Source organism: Tenrec ecaudatus, chromosome 10 (genome assembly GCF_050624435.1).
Source record: "Tenrec ecaudatus isolate mTenEca1 chromosome 10, mTenEca1.hap1, whole genome shotgun sequence".
In the NCBI taxonomy this organism is placed as follows: Eukaryota; Metazoa; Chordata; class Mammalia; order Afrosoricida; family Tenrecidae; genus Tenrec; species Tenrec ecaudatus.
In genome coordinates, this window is record NC_134539.1 from 84,687,989 (window position 1) to 84,707,076 (window position 19,088).

The following is a 19,088-nucleotide window of genomic DNA, read 5'->3' on the forward strand; positions in this document are numbered from 1 at the left end:
TCCCTCGTTCATCAGCTTCAGTACACAGCAACATAAGCCTTTCAATGACAGCAAGAGACCTTGTCTATTATTTTATTCATTGTGGTGCTCCTCGATGTCTAGTACCATTTGGAGTAAACTAAAAACACAAAGAAACACTGCCACTCTGATTCACAGGGATCTTATAGAAGATGTAGAACTGTCCCTGTGGCTTCTCGAGACTGTAAATCTTCATGAGAGTAAAAAGCCTCATCTTTCTCCCTGGGGGCAGTCAGTGGTTTGGAACTGCTTGTCTCCTGGTTAGCATTCCAATGCGGAACTCACCAGCCACCAGGGGGTTCTTTTTTTTTTGGGAGGTGGGGGGCAACAAGTGAAAAAGGAACAAGAGTTAAAACCAACCAACCACTCAAACCTGCGGCTGTCAAGTCAGTTATGACTCAGGGCCACCATGTGTTGTGGAGGAGAATTGTAATCTGTGTCCAGGTCTTCCTGGTGGCACGGTAGTTGAAACGTTGGGTAGCTAACTGCCAAGTTGGCGATTCAAACCCACCATCTGCTCCCTGAGGATGCAGCAGTCTGCTTCCTGGAGAGGAAATGTTTTGAGACCGATGAGGGCAATGAATGTGCAAATGTGCTTTACACAATTGATGTGTGTATGGTGACAACAGTTGTATGAACCCATAATAAAATGATTTAAAAAAAGGTTTGTCTCGAAAACCCCAGGGAGTAAGTTCTACTCTGCCCTAGGGGGTCACTATGCAGTTGAAATGGACCGGGGGCTGTGAATGCATCCGCAGCTGCTGGGTAGATTTCAACTGCCCGGGAATGCACATTTGCACCACCAGGGGCCTGCGAAGCAAGCTGTGCAACACTCTCAGAGCCAAAGACAGGATAGGACAGAGCAGGTCTGTTCTTTAGGGTTTCTGAGGCCGTACAAACTTTACGGGAGCAGAGTCCCTGGTGGGTTCGACATTGCATAACTCACTACGCCCCAGGCCTCTAGGAGTTCAATAACAAATGTTTATTGAATTAATTACAGAGAAAGAACAGAGGAATCTAACCAATGAGAGGCAAAAGTCCAAGGACTATAAAATCAAGCGCAGTCCTGGCGCCCACTGCAGGTGAGGTGGGGTAGGTGCTTTAGGCTTGCAGACGAACGCCGGAGGCGGCCCGGGGAGCGCGGGCGCTCAGGCCCAGGACGAGGGGTTTAGACTACAACTCCCAGCAGCCATTGAGGCCAGCGTTCAATGGCTTTAGACTACAACTCCCAGCAGCCATTGAGGGCCCGAGTTGCCGGGAACTGTACGCCAGACCTGTGGTCTCCTGTTCTCGCCCCACCCCTCCAGCGTAGCTCCCGCGAAATCTGAGCTGGGCGGCCGAGGCCCAATCGAATGGTGGGTCTCTGCTGGACGCCCAATAGGAAGCCGAGTCTAACCCCCGCGAGAGCAAGTGGTGTGTAGAGCCCGGCGGAGCTGAGCGGCGCGGTGCTTTCTACTCGGTAGGTCGCGTCGGCTGGCTCCCCGGCTGGAGTCGTCTGCCCCCTCCCGGAAGAGGAAGGCAAGCACAGGTGGGTGTCTCCAGTCGCAGCCTGGCTCCCTGCGGGTCCCGAGGCTGCCCAGGTCGCAGCCTGTAGCCGAGCGAACAAGGTTGTCGGCTGGAGGGCCCATGTCTGCCGCGCTTTCTCTGCAGCATGAAGACCCTGGAGGCGCAGCCGTTAACCCCGGACTGCCTACCTGCAGTTCAGGCCCCAGCTTCCCCGGAGGACAGGAATGCGGACCCTGAACTACTGCCACCGGGACCCGACGGGGACAATCCCCTCAGGACATCCCCGGACCCCATAACTATCTCATCTGGGGCCCTGGAACCGGGTGAGGAAGTGTCTCCCGCCACTCTCTTGGAAACGGGGGTTACTGGCACTCCTAGTGAGTTGAGCCCCCGAACCGAGCAGCAAGACCCGGAAAATGCCAGCCTTCCTGTGGAAGAAACGAACGGGTCAGAGTTGGAGCCTGGAGAAGCCATGGAAGGTGTGTCTGAGGAACCAGCAGTAGAGGATGAGGGAAGCATGTAAGTAAGCGAGCGTCGAGTTGTCCCTAGAGTCTAGGCTGCGAGTGAGAGAGAAGCGCTATGCTCGTCTCACCCAAGGCCCCAGGCCCACTTCCTCTTTGCTCTGGCGACCCTGTGTGGTTGTCTCTTGCAGCTCTTGGACCTACAGCTTCTCAAAGCCACCTCGATTTCTCAGTGGTTCCTGGTCAGAGTTTAGCACCCAACCAGAGAACTTTTTGAAAGGCTGTAAGTGGTAAGTGAGGGTATTGGGATAGGGAGGTAATCACCCCAGGATTGTCACCTGGAGACACCCCCAGCTCTCTGGGTGAAGGACCTGGTTAAGGTAGGTGAGGGGCAGACGAAGAATCCCCTTCCAGACTGGGCTGCAATTTCATAGAGACTTTGTGCCATCCACCTCCCTCAAGAGCTGGGGGGGGGGTTCTAATGATGTGCTACCCAGTCTCCTGACCCCCTTCTCCTTCTAGGGCCCCCGATGGTTCTTGCATCCTGACCAATAGTGCTGATAACATCTTACGAATTTATAACCTGCCTTCCCAGCTCTATAGTGAGGATGAGCAGCCGGACTGTACAGAAATGGTAAGGGCCCTGGCTCACTTGGCCTCTTCGTCAGATACCTTGTCTTCTTCAGAAACCTTGACATTGAATGATTTCCATTTAGGTGGACAGGTCTCCTGTTCACAAATGGAATTCTTCTGTACTGTGAACTTTATGTTGCATGTTCTGCCCTCAATTCTGAAGTATTTAAAGAGATGTATACATCTATACATATACACACATACGTACTTATCACAAGCCCTGGGGGTGCATTAGTTACACATAGGGCTGCCACCCGTATAGTTGGCAGTTCAAGACCACCAGGAACTCCCAGGGAGAAAGATGGGGCTTTCTACTCCCAGAAACACTTCACAGTTTTGGAAACCCACTGGGTTTCATATCGAATTCCCTGTGAGTTTCTAAGACTGGTAACAGTTTTGGGGTTTTTTAGCCACAAAAAATGAGTGGATTTCTCATGGCTGTCTTTAATTTATGCACAGATATTTATTGAATATCTGTAATGGTTGCTATGCGTCAGAATCCACTTGACGGCAGTGAAGCCAGTGTGCCCATCAACGTGTTTGGTACTGGGAGGAAGTGAACAAGGCAGATGAAGAACTGGTTTGCCTTCTTGGGTGGGAGATTGACCCAAACCAATCCGTAATCGGGATCTCTACGGGTTATATACATGCTATGAAGGAAGTCAATAGATCGAAGAGCGATTCACTGGAGGTGGCAGTTGAATTAATGTTGTTGGAGAGAGGCCTGTGGGGACACCTGAGCCAGGGCTGAGACTAAACCAAACTCACTGCCACTGAATCCGTTCTGACTCATAGCAACCCTATCAAATTCCAAAAAACTCACTGCTGATTCCAGTTCATGGCGAGCCTGTAGGACAGGGTTGAACGACCTCTGTGAGCTTCTGAGACAGTAACTGTGTAGGAGAGCAGAAAACCTCCTTTTTGTCTGGCAAGCCCAGACCAGTAGGATGATAGGGACCAGCTTGGTGAAGAGCGATGAAAGTGCCTTCTCAAAGGATCGTGATAGACTTAGCACGGGAACGAGTTTGGGGTGCTTAACAGAAAAAAGCTGGGTGGCTGGACTGGGCCAGTGGAGGAGGAAAGTAGTGTAGGATAAGTGAGGACAGGTTAGAAGCCATGAAATGTAGGGTTTTAACTGTCTTTTAGAAAGATGCCACTCATAAGTGAATTAGGACCCACCCCTCTCATGCTAACGGATACCAATAGGGTCTTCTAAATTTTATTGGCATATAATTCACACATACAATTCAATATAGTTGAGTCATATCAAGAAGAGTTGTACAGTCATCACACAATCAGTTTTAGAACATCGTCATCATTCTTGTACTCCCTATTTCCCCCCAGCCTTACCTGCCATACCCCCAAGGAACCATCAATCCCGTTACTGACTCAAGAGATTTGTGAAAGACCCTATTTTCAAGCAAAGTCAAAAGCACTTAGGGGGTAGGGTTTCAGCCTTTTTTGGGATGGGCTTGGGGAGGTGGGCGGGGCTGGGACTCAATTTGGGCTGTAACACCATCCGGTTCAAGTGAGGCCAGTTAGCTTGGTTGCACACTTTGCCTAGCAGTTTGGTTTCTCTATGTGTAGAAGAATAGCACCTGACTCTCAGACAGCTGTTGTGAGAATTGAAAAGAGTTGATGTATAGGACTTGAAACAGTCCTGGGCATATAGTGTCTTGAGTTATTGTGTGTGTTTTTTGCATAAGGTTCAGTACTCAGTAAGCACTAGTGTAAAGGAGCCCTGGTGGCATCGTGGGTTACTAGATAGACTACTAACTGCAAGGTTGACAGTTCGAAATCACCTGCCACAGTGAGGCTTTCTACTCCCATAGGAAACCCCCAGGGAAAGGTTGACTCTGCCCTTTAGGTCTGCTGGGAGTTGGAATTGATTCAATGGCAGTGAGAGGTCTCTGTGTTAGTTGAATAAGGGCAGGAAAAAGAAAGAATAGTTGGAGTTTGTTGAGAAAAATACAAGGTTGCTTATACATGCTCATATTGACGAGCCAGAATCCAAATGGCACAAGGATATGAATTGTAAATGTAGTGTGTTTGGTTAGTTTGTGCGTGTGTCTTGTGAAAATATACACCACAAAATGTCCATCAATTCGACAGTCTCCACATATACAATTCAATGGCACCAGTGGCATTTTTTCATGTTATGTAACCATTGATGCTACACTTTTCAAATTGTTCTACCATCATCAACAAACTCAGTCCGTCTAAATAATAGCCCCTCCCCCTTCCTCTCTTGGTAACCACTTCTAATCTTTGGTTTCTGTGTATTTGCTTCTTCGTCAGTATGTTTTCAATGGAGCTGAGTATTTATAGGGAATGACTGAGCCCGGGAACTAGCTGGGTCAGAGATAATGGTGTGAAATTGAAGTTGAAATGTACCATGGCTGGTGATGCCTCAGCCCAGGACGTGACCCTGGCAGTGGTGACTGAGGGAGTGTGAGGGCCCTGAGAGGGGCCAGGGTACTGGATGACTCCGTTTTTTTAAAAATCATATTATTGGGGGCTCATACAACTCATCATAATCCATCCATCCATTGTGTCGAGCACATTTGTACATTTGTTGCCCTCATCATTCTCAAAACAGGTTCCTTTGTTCTTTCGTTATGTCATTCATTCCACAGAATTCTGTCAAGCACATTCTTACCCAGTAGGCACTGTTTTGAGATCCTGGGAATTAGTTGAGGAAGGAAATGTACAGTAGTCCCTGTCCTCAAGAAGCTTCTATGGGAGCAGACGATAGAGAAAGAGCCAAGTATATATATCTAATATCTCCAAATATATATCTGCCAAATGCCTTGGAGAATAACAGCAGAGAAGAGAATGGGGGCAGGGAGAACTGCAGGTTTAAAAAGGCTGACCAGGGATTGACCTCAATATTGAGATGACCTCTGAACAGAGACCTGAAGACACCGGGGGAAGGAGCGATGTAAATGTCTGAGGAAGAACGCGAGGGGCTGCAGAGCAGCCTGTGCAAAGGCTCCGTGGGGGTGGGCGACAGGTGGTGAAAGGAAGCAGGACTTTAGCCAGCAGTCTGTGGGGAGAGAGGTGGAACCAGGGGCAGCGTCTCAGTGAATGAGGGAGGATGACAAAAAGAGGACAGACAGGCAGTCCGAGGGACAGAGCTTCAGGAAACTGTAGCTTGGGGAGGTGAAAGGTTTGAAAATAACCTTGGAGAACAAGGTTGGTACTTACCCACCTCCTGACCTTGGGGTCTACTGAGGAAGGAGGGTGAGAAGTAGGCGTGAGAGACTGCCAGGAGACAGTCAGTGTCAGGCCCACGTGGGTGAATGGACAGAAGGGGATGAGAACCAAGGAAGTTGATGGAACCCAGAGGAGGAATCATTCAGGGAGGTGGAGGGCAAAGGGGTATGTGTAGGATTAGGGCAGATGAAGGGGAGTATAGAATGACACAAGACATGATCAGGGATGACCCAGAAGACTAGGTCTTCTCTAGTGTTTGAGGTCAATGGCGACGAGTCTTGGTGGCTTCCAAAGAATAAGGGTGTCCAGTTCCCAGGGTTGCCCTGTCCATGGACCAGACCCGTAGTTCCATTTGATCAGAAGCCTGGCGAGCTGCAGATATGAGTTCTCTGCAAGAAATGTCTGGGTCCTGGGTCCTGGAACCAGACATCAGTGGGCATCAGGACCGGGTGGGCATGGTGCAACCATTTTGAAAGCATTCGGGAGCAGAGAAATGGCTTCAGGCCCGGGCACTGTGGGAGACTTGCTATCTATCGCATCAATGGCGGGGAAGAGACCTGGGAATGTTAAAAGAGGAAAAACCAGTCCCTGCTGCCAACTGCGTTTGAAAAATCAGCCTTTTGAGTTTTTCTCAACTTCTTACCACCTCTGGCCCAGTTCCGGCAGCTTTTTGGGTGGTTGTAATCATGTACACAGAGCCCTGCTCACACTGTCAGGCATACACGTTGGACTGCTGAGCTCCACGTTGGCGGTTCAAGTGCACCAGCTGCCCTTTGGGAGCAAGGTGAGCGAGTCTCCCGCTCCCTATGAATGGGAATTGACTTGACGGCCGTGGGTCTGGGTCTTTGGGGCTGAATCATGGACTAGGCAGCTTTGTACATTGCGTTATTCCCTGGAGTTGTACTCTAAATGGTTTGGGTTTTGGGGGATGCTCAGTCTTCGTCGTCACCATTTCATGGTGTCTGATCATTGCACTGTGCGCCGATGGTACTTCTCTTAACTACATCCCTGATTTGGACATTTTGCTTGTTTCCAGGAGTTTTACATTGTGAGTTAATCTTCAGCAAGCGCTTTCATGTGTTTATTTTGCAGGGTTGGGCCTTTTTTTTTGACTGACAACCAGTTGATCATTTATTTCATTGATAATGCTCATATATTTTTACTTTTAAAATACATTGGATACACTCTGGGCAAGGAGACTGTATGTAGACCAACTTCATTTTCATCTGTTCAACTTTCTTGGAAAAGAAAGCTGCCCAATCAGTTTTAGTTAAACAGATATTGTTGGCACGTGTTCATGCCAACGCTGTGTTACAGTTCACAGCTACCCTGTTCACAGTGGAGAAGACCGGGACCCAAGACCACCTGCCACGAGCAGGGAATACCCTTAACGGGAGGCACAGCCTGGACAGGAATCCAGGTCCAACTCCAAAGTCTGTGGTTAAAGTTCCTTTTTCCTTCTATTATGAAAGTAATACCTCTTATCAGAGAAAAGTTGGAAACATAGTAAGAGGAAAGAAAAAAAACAAACCATGATCCTAACTCCCAGCAATAACCACCTCAAATTTTGGGTACACTCTTTCCAGTCCTCCTGCATTGTATTTTTAAGAGATAAGTGTGAGCAAAGTGCACATTACAAATGGATGTACTGATATTTTAAAAATTAGTTATCTTCTGATTTTAAAAGGAAATCATTGTAGAGAAGTAAGAAATATTGAAATGGACAAAGTCAAGTCACTTAAATTCCAGTTAACCACAAAACAGGTTTCAAATATTCCTTTAGTCTTTTTCTATCAATTTTCTAAGTAGGTAAACTCATACTGTACTGAGAATTCAAAGTATATTAAAAATCTACCTGGAAGATGCCCAAGAGGGACTCATTGACAGGCAGTATTTACCATTCAAGTTATTCAATAGGCTTTAAAGAGGCAGAAAATAATCACTCTGGTTCCTTGTCCACTCACTCACCTGTGAAGACACCTGTACGCCTTCCGACTTAACTCAGCGTCCACTCAAGTACACGCTCCGGTGACCCCCGAGGAACGGGAGTGAGCACAGACAGGGATTCTCCACACAGCATGACTTGCAAAAGCCCCTCTGGGAGCTGACAACAGCAGTCATCTAGGTTTTTAAAATATTACAGTAAAAATATATATAATACTCCTTAAACATCTGCATACTTAGGTCTACAAGAAAGTGCATTAGCAAGAAAATAAGGCGTGGCTGGCTGACATGACTGACGGTGGCTCCAGGAAGTTCAAAATGGTATGATAGTCATGGTTGTGGATTACTTAAATTCCAAAGAATTTATTATCAAAACTACACACAAAACTGAAGCAGTACATAAACTTTTACAAGCTGTTGCTGATACATGGCGACCTAAGTGTACACACGGCTGAGGAGGACGACAGGAGAGCCCAGGAGGAATGTCGAGTGGCCACGCAGCTCCTCTTGATTTAGACACTCATGACACACTGAATGAAGTCATCGTATGGGAAGTTCACAACACCTTGCTGGCCTTGTCCCGTCTTCGAGAGCTGTCTGTGAGCGCCCTGAGTTTGACACAGCAGGCGATGCAGTCATCAAAGGTGATCTTCCCATTGGTGCTGTACCTTTTTGCAATTGAGTTCACAGCCTAGGGACTCAACCGGAATCCCATCATCGTCAGAGCCTTCTGCAATTCCTGAGGTGCCACTTCGATCGCTGTCGAAGCTGATGAAGTGCTGTCTCCAGCCGTTCAGTACAGCCCAGAGTTCTTTAAATTCAGTGAAACCCATTGTGCCAGACATGTCTCTATGCAGCATAGAAACCATCAGCTGACATGTCTCCAGGTTAAAAGGTTTGTAGCCACCGGCAATGGGTGAGACATCTCTGCAACTCGTCTGCATCGATTTGCCCATCCTGTCCGGCGACGGAAGCAAAGTAGCCATAGAGCGGGTCCTGAGTTTGTCCGGGAAACGCAGGCCCTCTGGGCGCCCCTCCGTACTCGCCTGGGTAGAAGCTGCCGCCTGCTCCTCCGCCGCCTGGGTGTCCGGGGTACGACATGGTGCCTATGCTCAGGGTTGGGCCTTTTTTTAGGAGCGATTTTACAAGAAGTACCCCGGGGTATTGTATGAGCCGGCCTGTGTGAAATAGGCAAACTTAACAGAGAGCAACGCTGATTAATGATTAGCAAGGGCGAGCAGGAGGGGTTGGGGGGAGTCGTTGCTTTGGGGACATTTAGGTCCTATTCAAGGTTGTAGGACCATTTGGAGAGGAATAGGGGTGATGGTTGTATAACATGATGAATATCAAGTCACTTGATTGACCGGGTAGAAATTGCTGAGTTGGCAGGGGTTTTGCCACATATATTTTTACCCCAATAAAAAAGATTAGTATCTTGGGTCAGACATTATTTCTCAGTCGTTCTTATATCTGGCGACTTTGAACCGGCGACTTTGTAATTTGCAGCCCAACCTATAGCCCACCGCTCGACCAGGGCATCTTAACATTTATAGAGGTGGGGACATGACATGGGGGAGTTAGTTTTGAAATATACTTTTGTTCTTCCCATTATAATTTCTCAGCTTCTGTTTTCCTTCTTTCCAGAGCTTTCTGGAACCTGTTTCTTATTGTCAAAACAAACATTTTAATAAACATAGTGGTTAAAACAAACTTAAAAAGGGGGTGGAGGCGATTACAAGGATCTACATGTGACCTCCTCCCTGGGGGACGGACAACAGAAAAGTGGGTGAAGGCAGACATCAGACGTGGAAAGATATGACAAAATATTTATAAATTATCCAAGGTTCATGAGGGAGGGGGGAGCAAGGAGGGTAGGGAAAAAATGAGAACCTGATGCCAGGGGCTTAAGTGGAGAGCAACTGTTTTGAGAATGATGAGGGCAATGAATGTACAAATGTGCTTTACACCATTGATGCATGTATGGATTGTGATAAGAGTTGTAGGAGCCCCTAATAAAATGATTAAAAAAAAAAAGATGTGGTGAAGTGCCATCAAGTGAGTCGACTCTGAATCCGCAACCCTGTGACGAGCAGAGGGAAGCCCTGCCCGGCTGTGCCATCCTCACAAGCAGTGGGACGCTTGGGCCTGTTGCTGCCACTGTGTGCCAACCCATGCCATCGAGGATCTCCTACCTTGCCAAGCGTGATGTCCTTTTCCAGGGACTCATCAAAGTCCGAGAGACCAAGTCCGCCATCCTCGCCTCTGAGGAGCATCCTGGCTGTGCTTCTCCCAGACAGACAGACAGACAGACGTGTCCCCCTTGTGGCTGTCCACAGTCCTTGCAGTCATCTTCACCGGGGGCTGAAGTCAGGTGCATCGGTCCCTCTCTGGTCTTTCTTCTCGCCCATTGTGCGAATCGTATCTTTTTGATTATATACCGTGAGCATTTACCCATTCAGCTTCTTTCACTTGCACGATTCAGTGACGTTGCTTCTGTTTGTGATGCCGTACAGCTATCACCCCTCTGTCTTCCCGAGTGATGCCATCACCCTTAAGGAATGCTTGGTGCCCTCCAGGCTGAGGCACTCTGGCTCTCCCTCCCTCCCACCTCTGGGAACCATGAGTAAGCCTCGATCCTGTGTGTGAGAACTCCTCCTTCCAGCTCCTTAGCTCCTTCCCCGACCCTCTGGCCACTGAGGGCTTTTCTTCCCTCTGTTCCTTGGCTGTGGAGGTGGAGCCCTTGTCCTCTGTGGGCTCTTCCGGTCTCATGCTGGGAGGGAGGGTTGTCCCCCTAATGAAATGCTAAGTCCGACCATTGTCCTTTCAGGTGTGTGAAACCGCTCCCCGGTGAGTCCATGCCATCGGTTCCCTTCACTCAAACACTTTGGCCCCTGGTAGCCAGCCTCCCTCTGGACCCCAGTCCTTCCCTATTGGTAACCTCATCATTTAATCTTTTCCCTGACCCTCCACACCCAATTAACCTCTTTATCCCAGCCGGAGCCTCCAAATCTTTCTAATCGCCCACGCTTCTCTGTTCCACTCTCTCTACTTCAGTGGAAGGTACTCTATTTGGGGCCTTATGCACCTTAAACAGTCTCCTATCGCCATTTCTTCATTAAAACACATAGTCATTGGCTGTGCAGTAAACACTGGGTGGTGAGTGGAATGGAGGGCGGCAGGAGGACCCGGCAGGGCACCTTGCTCAAGAGGTCTGGAAGGCTTCGCTGGTGCAGAGGCATGTCAGAGACCTGCGGGATGGTTAGGATGTAACCAGGAGTTGCTGGGGGAACCAAAGGAAAGGTATTCCCGATTTGGGGACTAGTGCATGTGAGAAGCTGTGGTTGAGTTGGCATGGGGCGTGGGGTGGTGAGAGTAGGGGTTTCCAGGAAGCGAGTGAGCCTCAGGAGGTTGGTAGAGAGTGGGGACTGAGAGTTCTGAGGAGTCACTGGGCTGACGTCAGCAGGAGAGCCCGCCACACAGACTTCCCCATCAACCAGGTCTCTAGGGCCTTCCTGTGGGGAACACGGGCAGATTGGAGCGTTGAGGAGCAGGGAAGCCCCCACATGTGTGGACTTGTAGAAATGTGTACAGGAAGGCAATGGCCCGTAACAGGATCTTAATCTGAGCAGTGGGAAAGAAGGGGCACAAGCAGAGTCCTAAGACACTTGTAAGGTGGAGTTGCGAGACTTGGCATTGAGTCGGACCCGGGAGGTGAAGAGCATTAAGTCCAAGCAGGGACTCGGGTCCCAGGTTGGAACACTGGACCTGAAGCCCGAGAGTAGCAGCGTGTTGGAGTTGTCAAAGGACAGGCAGAGGTTGAGTGGCTTGGGGGACACCCAAGTGGAGCCACCCCAGGCCAGGGGGAGAAGGTAAGGAACACAGACGCCACCTTTGGGCTCCCAGGCATAACTGAACAAGCACCGATATCCAGATTACTTTAACATCTTTGTGAGCAAAAGACCAACAATCCAGTGGAGAACCAGGCGGAGATTATAAAAAGGTGTACCTGAGTGGCTCGGAACTCAGCTCAGCAGCCCCCGTGCGTGTCCCACACTGTCCTTGTTTACGGGAGGAGACCACCCAGTCTTTCTCCCTGGGAGCTGGTCATGGTTTCTAATGGCCAACCCCAAGGAACGGCCTGACGTGTCACCACGCCACCCCCTCCCCCACCAAGGCTCCTACAGAGACATCCAGAAAAATGTTTACTCTCACTAGTAATGTGGGAAAAACAAATGATATCCTAATGAAATACCATTGTAGACCCTTCAGTTTGAGACAGATGAAAAAATCCAGCGACGCCCAGAGTGGACAGAGCAGCCAGCACACTCAACCCCCTGCTGGTGGAAGGTCACCTTGAGTTAAGGACTTTTGAGAAAGGTCTGGCATTATCTAGTAAAGTGTGTACTGTGCACAAAGCCCGGGCATTTGACTCTAGCAGAAACTAGGGGTTCATCTGGTCTCCGTGGTTCCAGGTCTGGATTCTAAGAGAATTTGAAAATCTGTTCCGCATTTTCTCACTTTTGACTAGGATTCTTCTATAGACACTTTGGTCTTAATCAGTGGTTCTCAACCTTCCTGATACCGCGACCCTTTCATACAGGTCCTCACGTTGTGGTGACCCCCAACCATTACATTATTTTCGTTGGTACTTCATAACTGTCATTTTGCTACTGTTATGAATCGTCATGTAAATATCTGATATGCAGGATGTCTTTTCATCGTTACCAATTGAACATAATTGAAGCATAGTGATTAATCACAAAGCAATATGTAATTATATATTGTGAAATATTTATTTCTAATGACAAATCAATGTTTTGTCGTGTAGCATGGGTAAGTGTTCGTGCCATGTGGGCATATCTGTATGTGGGCAGACCTGCCTGGAGACGGATAGAGGAGCCGTGTCTCAGTTCCTAAGACCATCTCGGAAATATGTGTTTTCTGATGGTCTTAAGCGACCCCTGTGAAAGGGTTGTTTGGGGTTCATGACCCCAGGTTGAGAACGGCTGATGTAAATGTTAGGTAACTAGGCCGGCCAGGCTTCCAGTTCTAGTCTTCAGACAAAGGAGTTGTTCCCAGAGGCAATTAGCCACACCTTCACATCCCTGACTCCTCCTCTTCCTCTCTTCAGGCAAATTCATCGAAACCAATTGGTAGGCTTGGAATGGCCACGGCAAGCTTTAAAACCCCAGGCACTGCACTGAACCAGAGGTAGAAAGTAGGGCCAAACACAGATTCACCAGGTGACTAGGGTGTTCTGTACAACTCTGTGGTTCCTTTTTAAATTTTTTTCATACTGTGGTTCTTATTCTCCAAACCAAGAAACCGAATCCCACGAGCAGCTGCTCAGCTTTTGTTGCTATTGTTGTAACTCTATCCGTCACAACTTTTGGTTACTTCGTATTTTTACAGGTGTATAACCTTTTGACAGCAGTTAGGTCAACTGCCTGGACTTCACAGGGTTTCCAGGGCTATGACCTTTGAGAAGCAGATCCCCAGCCGTGTCTCCCAGGGACTCCTGGGGGCCTGTTAGGACTTCCAGTCTTTCATCTAGAAATTGCTTTTCTCACAATTCTGGGAACTGAATGTCCAAATCACAGTCTCAGGCACAGCAGTCCCTTCCTCCTTGGTGACCCTGGGCATTCCTTGGAGTTTGGGCTTTGTTTTTTTTTTCTTTCTTCTTTTTTATAAAAGTTTATTATTCTTAAATGTACAGCAGCCTCCAAGACAACACTTCATTCTAACTATAAGTGGCAACAAAAGTTCTAGCAGGGAATCCAGATGTTTACACAGGAACAGAATCGAGGGCCATCATTGCCTCAGCCACCAAGAACAGCTCACTTTTTGCCTGATTTCTTAATTCTACCTGTGGCCAGGGGCCCCTTTCCCGAGGCCTTCGCCTTTAGCTCCTCCAGTTTCTTTTGTTCTTCCTTCTGTTTCTGCCTGAAAGCCTTCTCTTCCTTGTCCATCGCCTTGTTCTGCTTCTGGGGTTGTTTCGGGGGCTGCTTCTTGCCACCTTTGAGGCCCGACATGGCGCCTGCAGCCCCTTCCCCAGACCTGCCACCAAAAGCCTGGGCTTTTGTTTTCCGCTATCTATTTGTCCCCATGTCTGTTTTGGTCTTTTTATCTCTCAAAAGTGATTGGGTTTAGGACCCAGAGTGATGGATTACACAGTAGATTGCATATCTGGAGGCAGTTACAGTATGTTACATTCTCGAGGGCAATTTCATCACACATAGTTCATGTGACATAATGGAAGGTAGTCTGCGCTGCTCAAGGCCAGGAGATTTAATCATCTGTAACTGCCCCATGAGACAATGACACAAGTGTTTGATCAAAAAATCTTCCTAAAGCCATAACCCCATCAAGGGGACACTGAAGAGCAACCCTCGCAGATGGTGGGGAGAAGAAGGGGAATCAGTCTCTCCAGTAGTGAAGTGCATGGGTGAGAGGCAAACGCATCAGCAAAAGAGAGCGGAGCCCCGGGAACAACTGTTGAGGAGGACATCAAGTGTGATGCGATTCGAGAGAGTTTGAGGACCTGCAGCATAAGAAGTACACTTCTTCCCTCCAAAGATACTCTTAAGGAGATGCAATGTTCATCTCTGATGGGAGATTTCTATAGGAAAAGAGAGTCTCATGATTGAAATTAATACTTTAAGGATCCCTGGTAGTTTAAACAGTTAATCGACCAACCGCCAATCCTTTGGAGCCAAGGACAGATCTAGTGTCAGACTTCTATTAAGATTAAAAAAAAACAACCCAGAAATCTAAACTCTGCCATGAGTTGATGCTGACTGATAGCAACCCTATAGGACAGGTTAGAACTGGCCCTGTGAGTTTCCAATAGTGTAAACCTTTACGGGAGTAGAAAGCCCACCTTTCTCCTAAGGAGCTCCTGGTGGGTTTGAACTTTGTAGTTTGCAGCTCAACTTATAACCAGCTATTACCACCAAGGCTCTACAGCAGGGGTCCTCAAACTACGGCCCACATGCCACATGTGGCCCACCGAGGACATTTATCTGGCCTGCCGGGTGTTTTTGCCCCGTTTTGGTTTTTTACTGCAAAATAAGATATGTGCTGTGTGCATAGGAATTTGTTCATAGTTTTTTTTAAAGCGGGTCTGAGGGACAGTGAACTGGCTCCCTGTTTAAGAAGTTTGAGGGTCCCTGCTCTACAGGGCAGTTCTAGTCTGCACTGTGGATTTGCTGTACAACAAAACCAACTTAATGGCACTTAACAGCAACAACAATAAAATAGGAAGGGGAACCCTCCAAAAAAGGAATTGTGCTGGACGAAGCGGAGCTTTCTTAGTGTGCATTTTTCCTGCTAGGCGAGCATCCAACAACTCCCTCTGAGTTAGTGCACTCAGTGGCATCCCCTGAGAAGGTTCTTTCTGGTCACAGTGAATTTTTTAGTAAAAGCAATTTTGCTCAAACCTCGTTTTAGTGATGGCCAGTTTAAGAGAACAGCGTGTGGCTTGAGAAATTGTTTCCTGTTTGGAAAAAATGCCACAGAAACTGTTGTGACGTTGAACACAGCTTACAAGGACAGCACTATGGGAAAAACTCAAGTGTATGAGTGGTTTTCTCCTTTCAAAGAAGGTGAAATGTCGACTGATGACAAACCTCGTTCTGGATGTCTATCAACTTCCCCAAGGGACGAAATGTCATCTCTGACTTAGTGCACCTTGGAGTTCATTCCACCAGGTCAGACTATTAATCAAGCTTTCTATTTAGAGGTTCTGAGGAGATTGCATAACAGTGTGCCACAAAAAAAGCCTGCTTTGTGGCAGGCAGAGGACTGGTTTTACCACGTTCACAATGCGTCTGCTCACGCAGTCATCTCAGTGTGCCAAATTTTGCCAAAGAACAGCACGCCTCTTGCCCCACGCACCTTACTCAGCTGACCTTGATCTGTGTGACTTTTCCATGAAGGAAGAGGGACATGAAAGGACAGCGATTCAGTGACATAGAAGAGGTGAAGAAAAAACCCAACAGATGAGTTTGAAAAATGTTTCCAAGAATGGAAATCACGATTTGACAAATGTATGAAGTGTCACGGAGAGTACTTTGAAGGTGATAGGGTTGTTTTACCAAACAAACTTAAATGCATAGCTTTGGAAAAAATTCTGATTTTTTTTGGTACCCCCTTGTATTTTATTTCCCAAGCTATATGGAAGGGTTGTGGGTGTGTTTGTTTAAAAAAAAAAACTCCATTTGTTTTAACTGTTGAATGAGGATTAAGTAGTACCTACTTAGGTGCTTGGTGACTAATGGTGAATCTGTGTGGCTTTTGATGGCCTACCTGTGAGTTGGCGTGTCAACAATTCAATACAGTTTCTGTTCTTTGTACTTACCCCACCTGCCGTCTCCTTACTGGTTAGATGCCTGTGGTGCCCCCTCTGTCATAACACCTCTGGGGACTGCAGCTCTCAATCCTTTTCCCTCGGAGTGACGTAAGCATCCCCCCATCGTTGTCTAGGCTCCCGTCCTTCGAATGGAGGAAGGCGACACCATCTATGATTACTGCTGGTATTCTCTCATGTCTTCAGCCCAGCCAGACACCTCCTAGTAAGTGGTGCCCTTTGGGCACCTTGTAGTTCCAAAGGGATAGTCAGGACCAGCCAGGGGATGCACATGAGGGGAGGGAGGCTGGTGTACCCTTCGGATGGAAGCTGAGAGGGCTGGTCAGTTGGCTTCCTCCCCTCCCCTTCCTTTAACAGCACTGAGGCCTCAGTATCCGTGTCTCCCTCAGCGTAGCCAGCAGCAGCCGAGAGAACCCAGTTCACATCTGGGATGCCTTCACTGGAGAACTCCGGGCTTCTTTTCGAGCCTACAACCACTTGGTAGGGACCTGCCAGCCTGTTGTGCACGGACCCAGCTCCCCTACTGGCCCAGTTTTCCTTCCTTGAGCACAGGGTGGGGGGAAGGAGTGAGGGGGCTGGAGTTTTCAACCCTTTCCTGCCCCTCCCCTCCTAGGATGAACTGACAGCAGCTCATTCACTCTGCTTCTCCCTGGATGGCTCCCAGCTCTTCTGTGGCTTCAACCGGACTGTGCGTGTCTTCTGTACCACCCGGCCCGGCCGAGACTGCGAGGTTCGACCAACGTTCGGTAATCATCTGTGCTTCCAAGGGAGGGAAGGGAACCGCCACCGGCCGAGGGGTCTTCTGGGCACTGGGTGGCAATTTGATGTACAGCGGGCAGAGCAGAAAACCATCGCAGAGAAGGGAAGACACTGAACCTGGGCCCACCAACTGGGAGCAGAGCTGGGCCACTGCTTCCGCTGTGCCCTTATGGCCTCCAACATCTTAGCATCTCTGGAAACCCTGCAGGGAAGTGGGATTCATTTTCCAGTAGTCCTCAGCTTCCCGCCAGTGCTTAGAGGGAAAACTGGGATTAGAAAGGGAGTAAGCGGGGTGTGGGCATTGGGGTCTCCAAAGGGGACAGGGTGGGGGATCTGGGGATTATCAGCGGTCTCTGTCCTACTGGTGGTGACTGGGGTAAGGGGACTTTGAGACTGGTCTCATTGTCTCAGGGGACAAGACAGAGGCACCTCTCACTGGCCTGGGTAACGCCCCTGCCTTCTCTGTGTCCCTCTTGTTCCCGCCCTTGCAGTGAAGAAGCAGGGCCAGAGTGGCATCATCTCTTGCATTGCCTTCAGCCCCGCACAGCCCCTCTACGCCTGTGGCTCCTACGGCCGCACCCTGGGTCTGTACGCTTGGGATGACGGCTCCCCTCTCGCCTTGCTTGGGGGACACCAGGGGGGCATCACCCACCTCTGCTTTCACCCTGATGGCAACTTGCTCTTCTCAGGAGCTCGGAAGGTAGGAGGGATCGTCCTGAGATCTGTGGGCAGTTTGTCAAGAGTGGAGCTGTAGTTGGCGAGATGCTGGGGGACCAGGGCTGGGGGAAGTCGACCTCAACCACCAAAGTGGCTATCAGCCAGGAAGGGAAGCAAGGCTGTCTGGCAGAAGGGGAGGACTCCAGGCCCTCATTCTGTGTCGTCAGAGTGCTGAGCTCCTGACCTGGGATCTCCGGCAGCCAAGTCACCCACTGTGGTCTCTGAGACGGGAGGTGGCCACCAATCAGCGCATCTACTTTGACCTGGACCCGTGAGTGGCTTTGATTCAACCCTACCCAGGGCCAGTGCCCGGAAGGAATGCCCGAGCCCAGCTGTAGGGTCCCAGGCACAGGGGTGCAGGGTTCCTGCCCCACCAGTGATGCCTCCAGGCCCAAGCCCTGGACCAGGTCTCGTCTCTCCCAGGACCGGGCAGTACCTCGTGAGTGGCACTACCAGCGGGGCTGTCTCCGTGTGGGACCTCCCTGCGGCTGCAGAGGACGATGGGTCGCTGGAGCCAGTACTGAGCTTTCTGCCGCAAAGGGACTGCACCAATGGCGTGAGGTCCTGAGCTTCCTTCTGCAGATCTGAGGGTGTGGGTTGAGAAGGGAGTGAGCCGGGCCCTCCAGGTGCTGACACGCCCCACCTGCCTTTCTCTTCAGCCTGCACCCCAGCCTGCCTCTGCTGGCCACTGCCTCCGGTCAGCGTGTGTTTCCAGAACCCACGGAGAGCGGAGATGAAGGGGAGCAAGAGGTGGACCGTCCCCTGCTCTCCCTGCGCCATGCCCACCTGGAAAGCCAACTTCAGCTCTGGTGGTGTGGCGAGAACCCAGAAGCCGGCACTCCTGAGGGTCACCAGGACAAGGGACAGGGAGGGCCTGAGGGAAGTGGGGTTGAGTTTATATAAAACAGATTTGCTATGATACTAGACTCTGTGTATCTCTGGGGGGTGGGGCGGATGATGGAAGTGGGGCCAGGGAGGGGGTGGCTAGTGGGTTCCCTTGCCCAGCAGCAGTGGGCATTGGCATATTGTGTCTGAACAGGGTTGGAGAGGTAGGGCTGTGGGGAAGTCAGTGGGGGAAACCAATAGGGCCGCTCAGCTTGGTGTGAAGTCAAGTGAGTGGGGGTGGGGCTTCATGCCATTGACTGGCTGGTTGCTAGGCAACTTGGTAAACTGAAGGGGAAACCTGTTTGAAGTCTCGCTCCCTAGGTGGGGGCGGCAGGGGTCAGGGTGAGCAGGGCTGAACCTGAGCGGAGGGGCAGGAGCGCCGTGTCAGACTGTTGGGTGTGACTGTGCGAGACTGCAGACAGCGATAGACAAGACACCCGCTCCCTCCTCGCTCAACACTGTTTACCATCACCCAGAGGCAGAGGGACCATTACTCAGCTCGGGGAGGGGGGTGCGCCACTGGACCTCCTCCTCCCTGGACGGACTCCCCCAGGGGACAGGCGGCCCAGCGGTCGCCCGAG

General features: G+C 49.7%; 1 protein-coding gene and 1 pseudogene across 1 annotated transcript; one reads left to right on the forward strand and one right to left on the reverse strand.

The window, feature by feature from the left end:
• The first annotated feature begins 1,433 nt into the window (after positions 1-1,433).
• On the forward strand, positions 1,434-18,532 carry WRAP53 (WD repeat containing antisense to TP53). The gene is made up of 11 exons (XM_075560868.1): positions 1,434-1,546; positions 1,669-2,043; positions 2,177-2,275; positions 2,508-2,619; positions 16,263-16,351; positions 16,536-16,626; positions 16,760-16,892; positions 17,397-17,605; positions 17,790-17,893; positions 18,046-18,183; positions 18,282-18,532. Exons 2-11 carry the CDS (start codon positions 1,670-1,672, stop codon positions 18,523-18,525), a joined length of 1,593 nt encoding a protein of 530 aa, XP_075416983.1. The 5' UTR covers positions 1,434-1,546; position 1,669; the 3' UTR covers positions 18,526-18,532.
• Positions 8,214-8,879, reverse strand: LOC142459372 (sorcin pseudogene; annotated as a pseudogene).
• Positions 18,533-19,088: the final 556 nt, after the last annotated feature.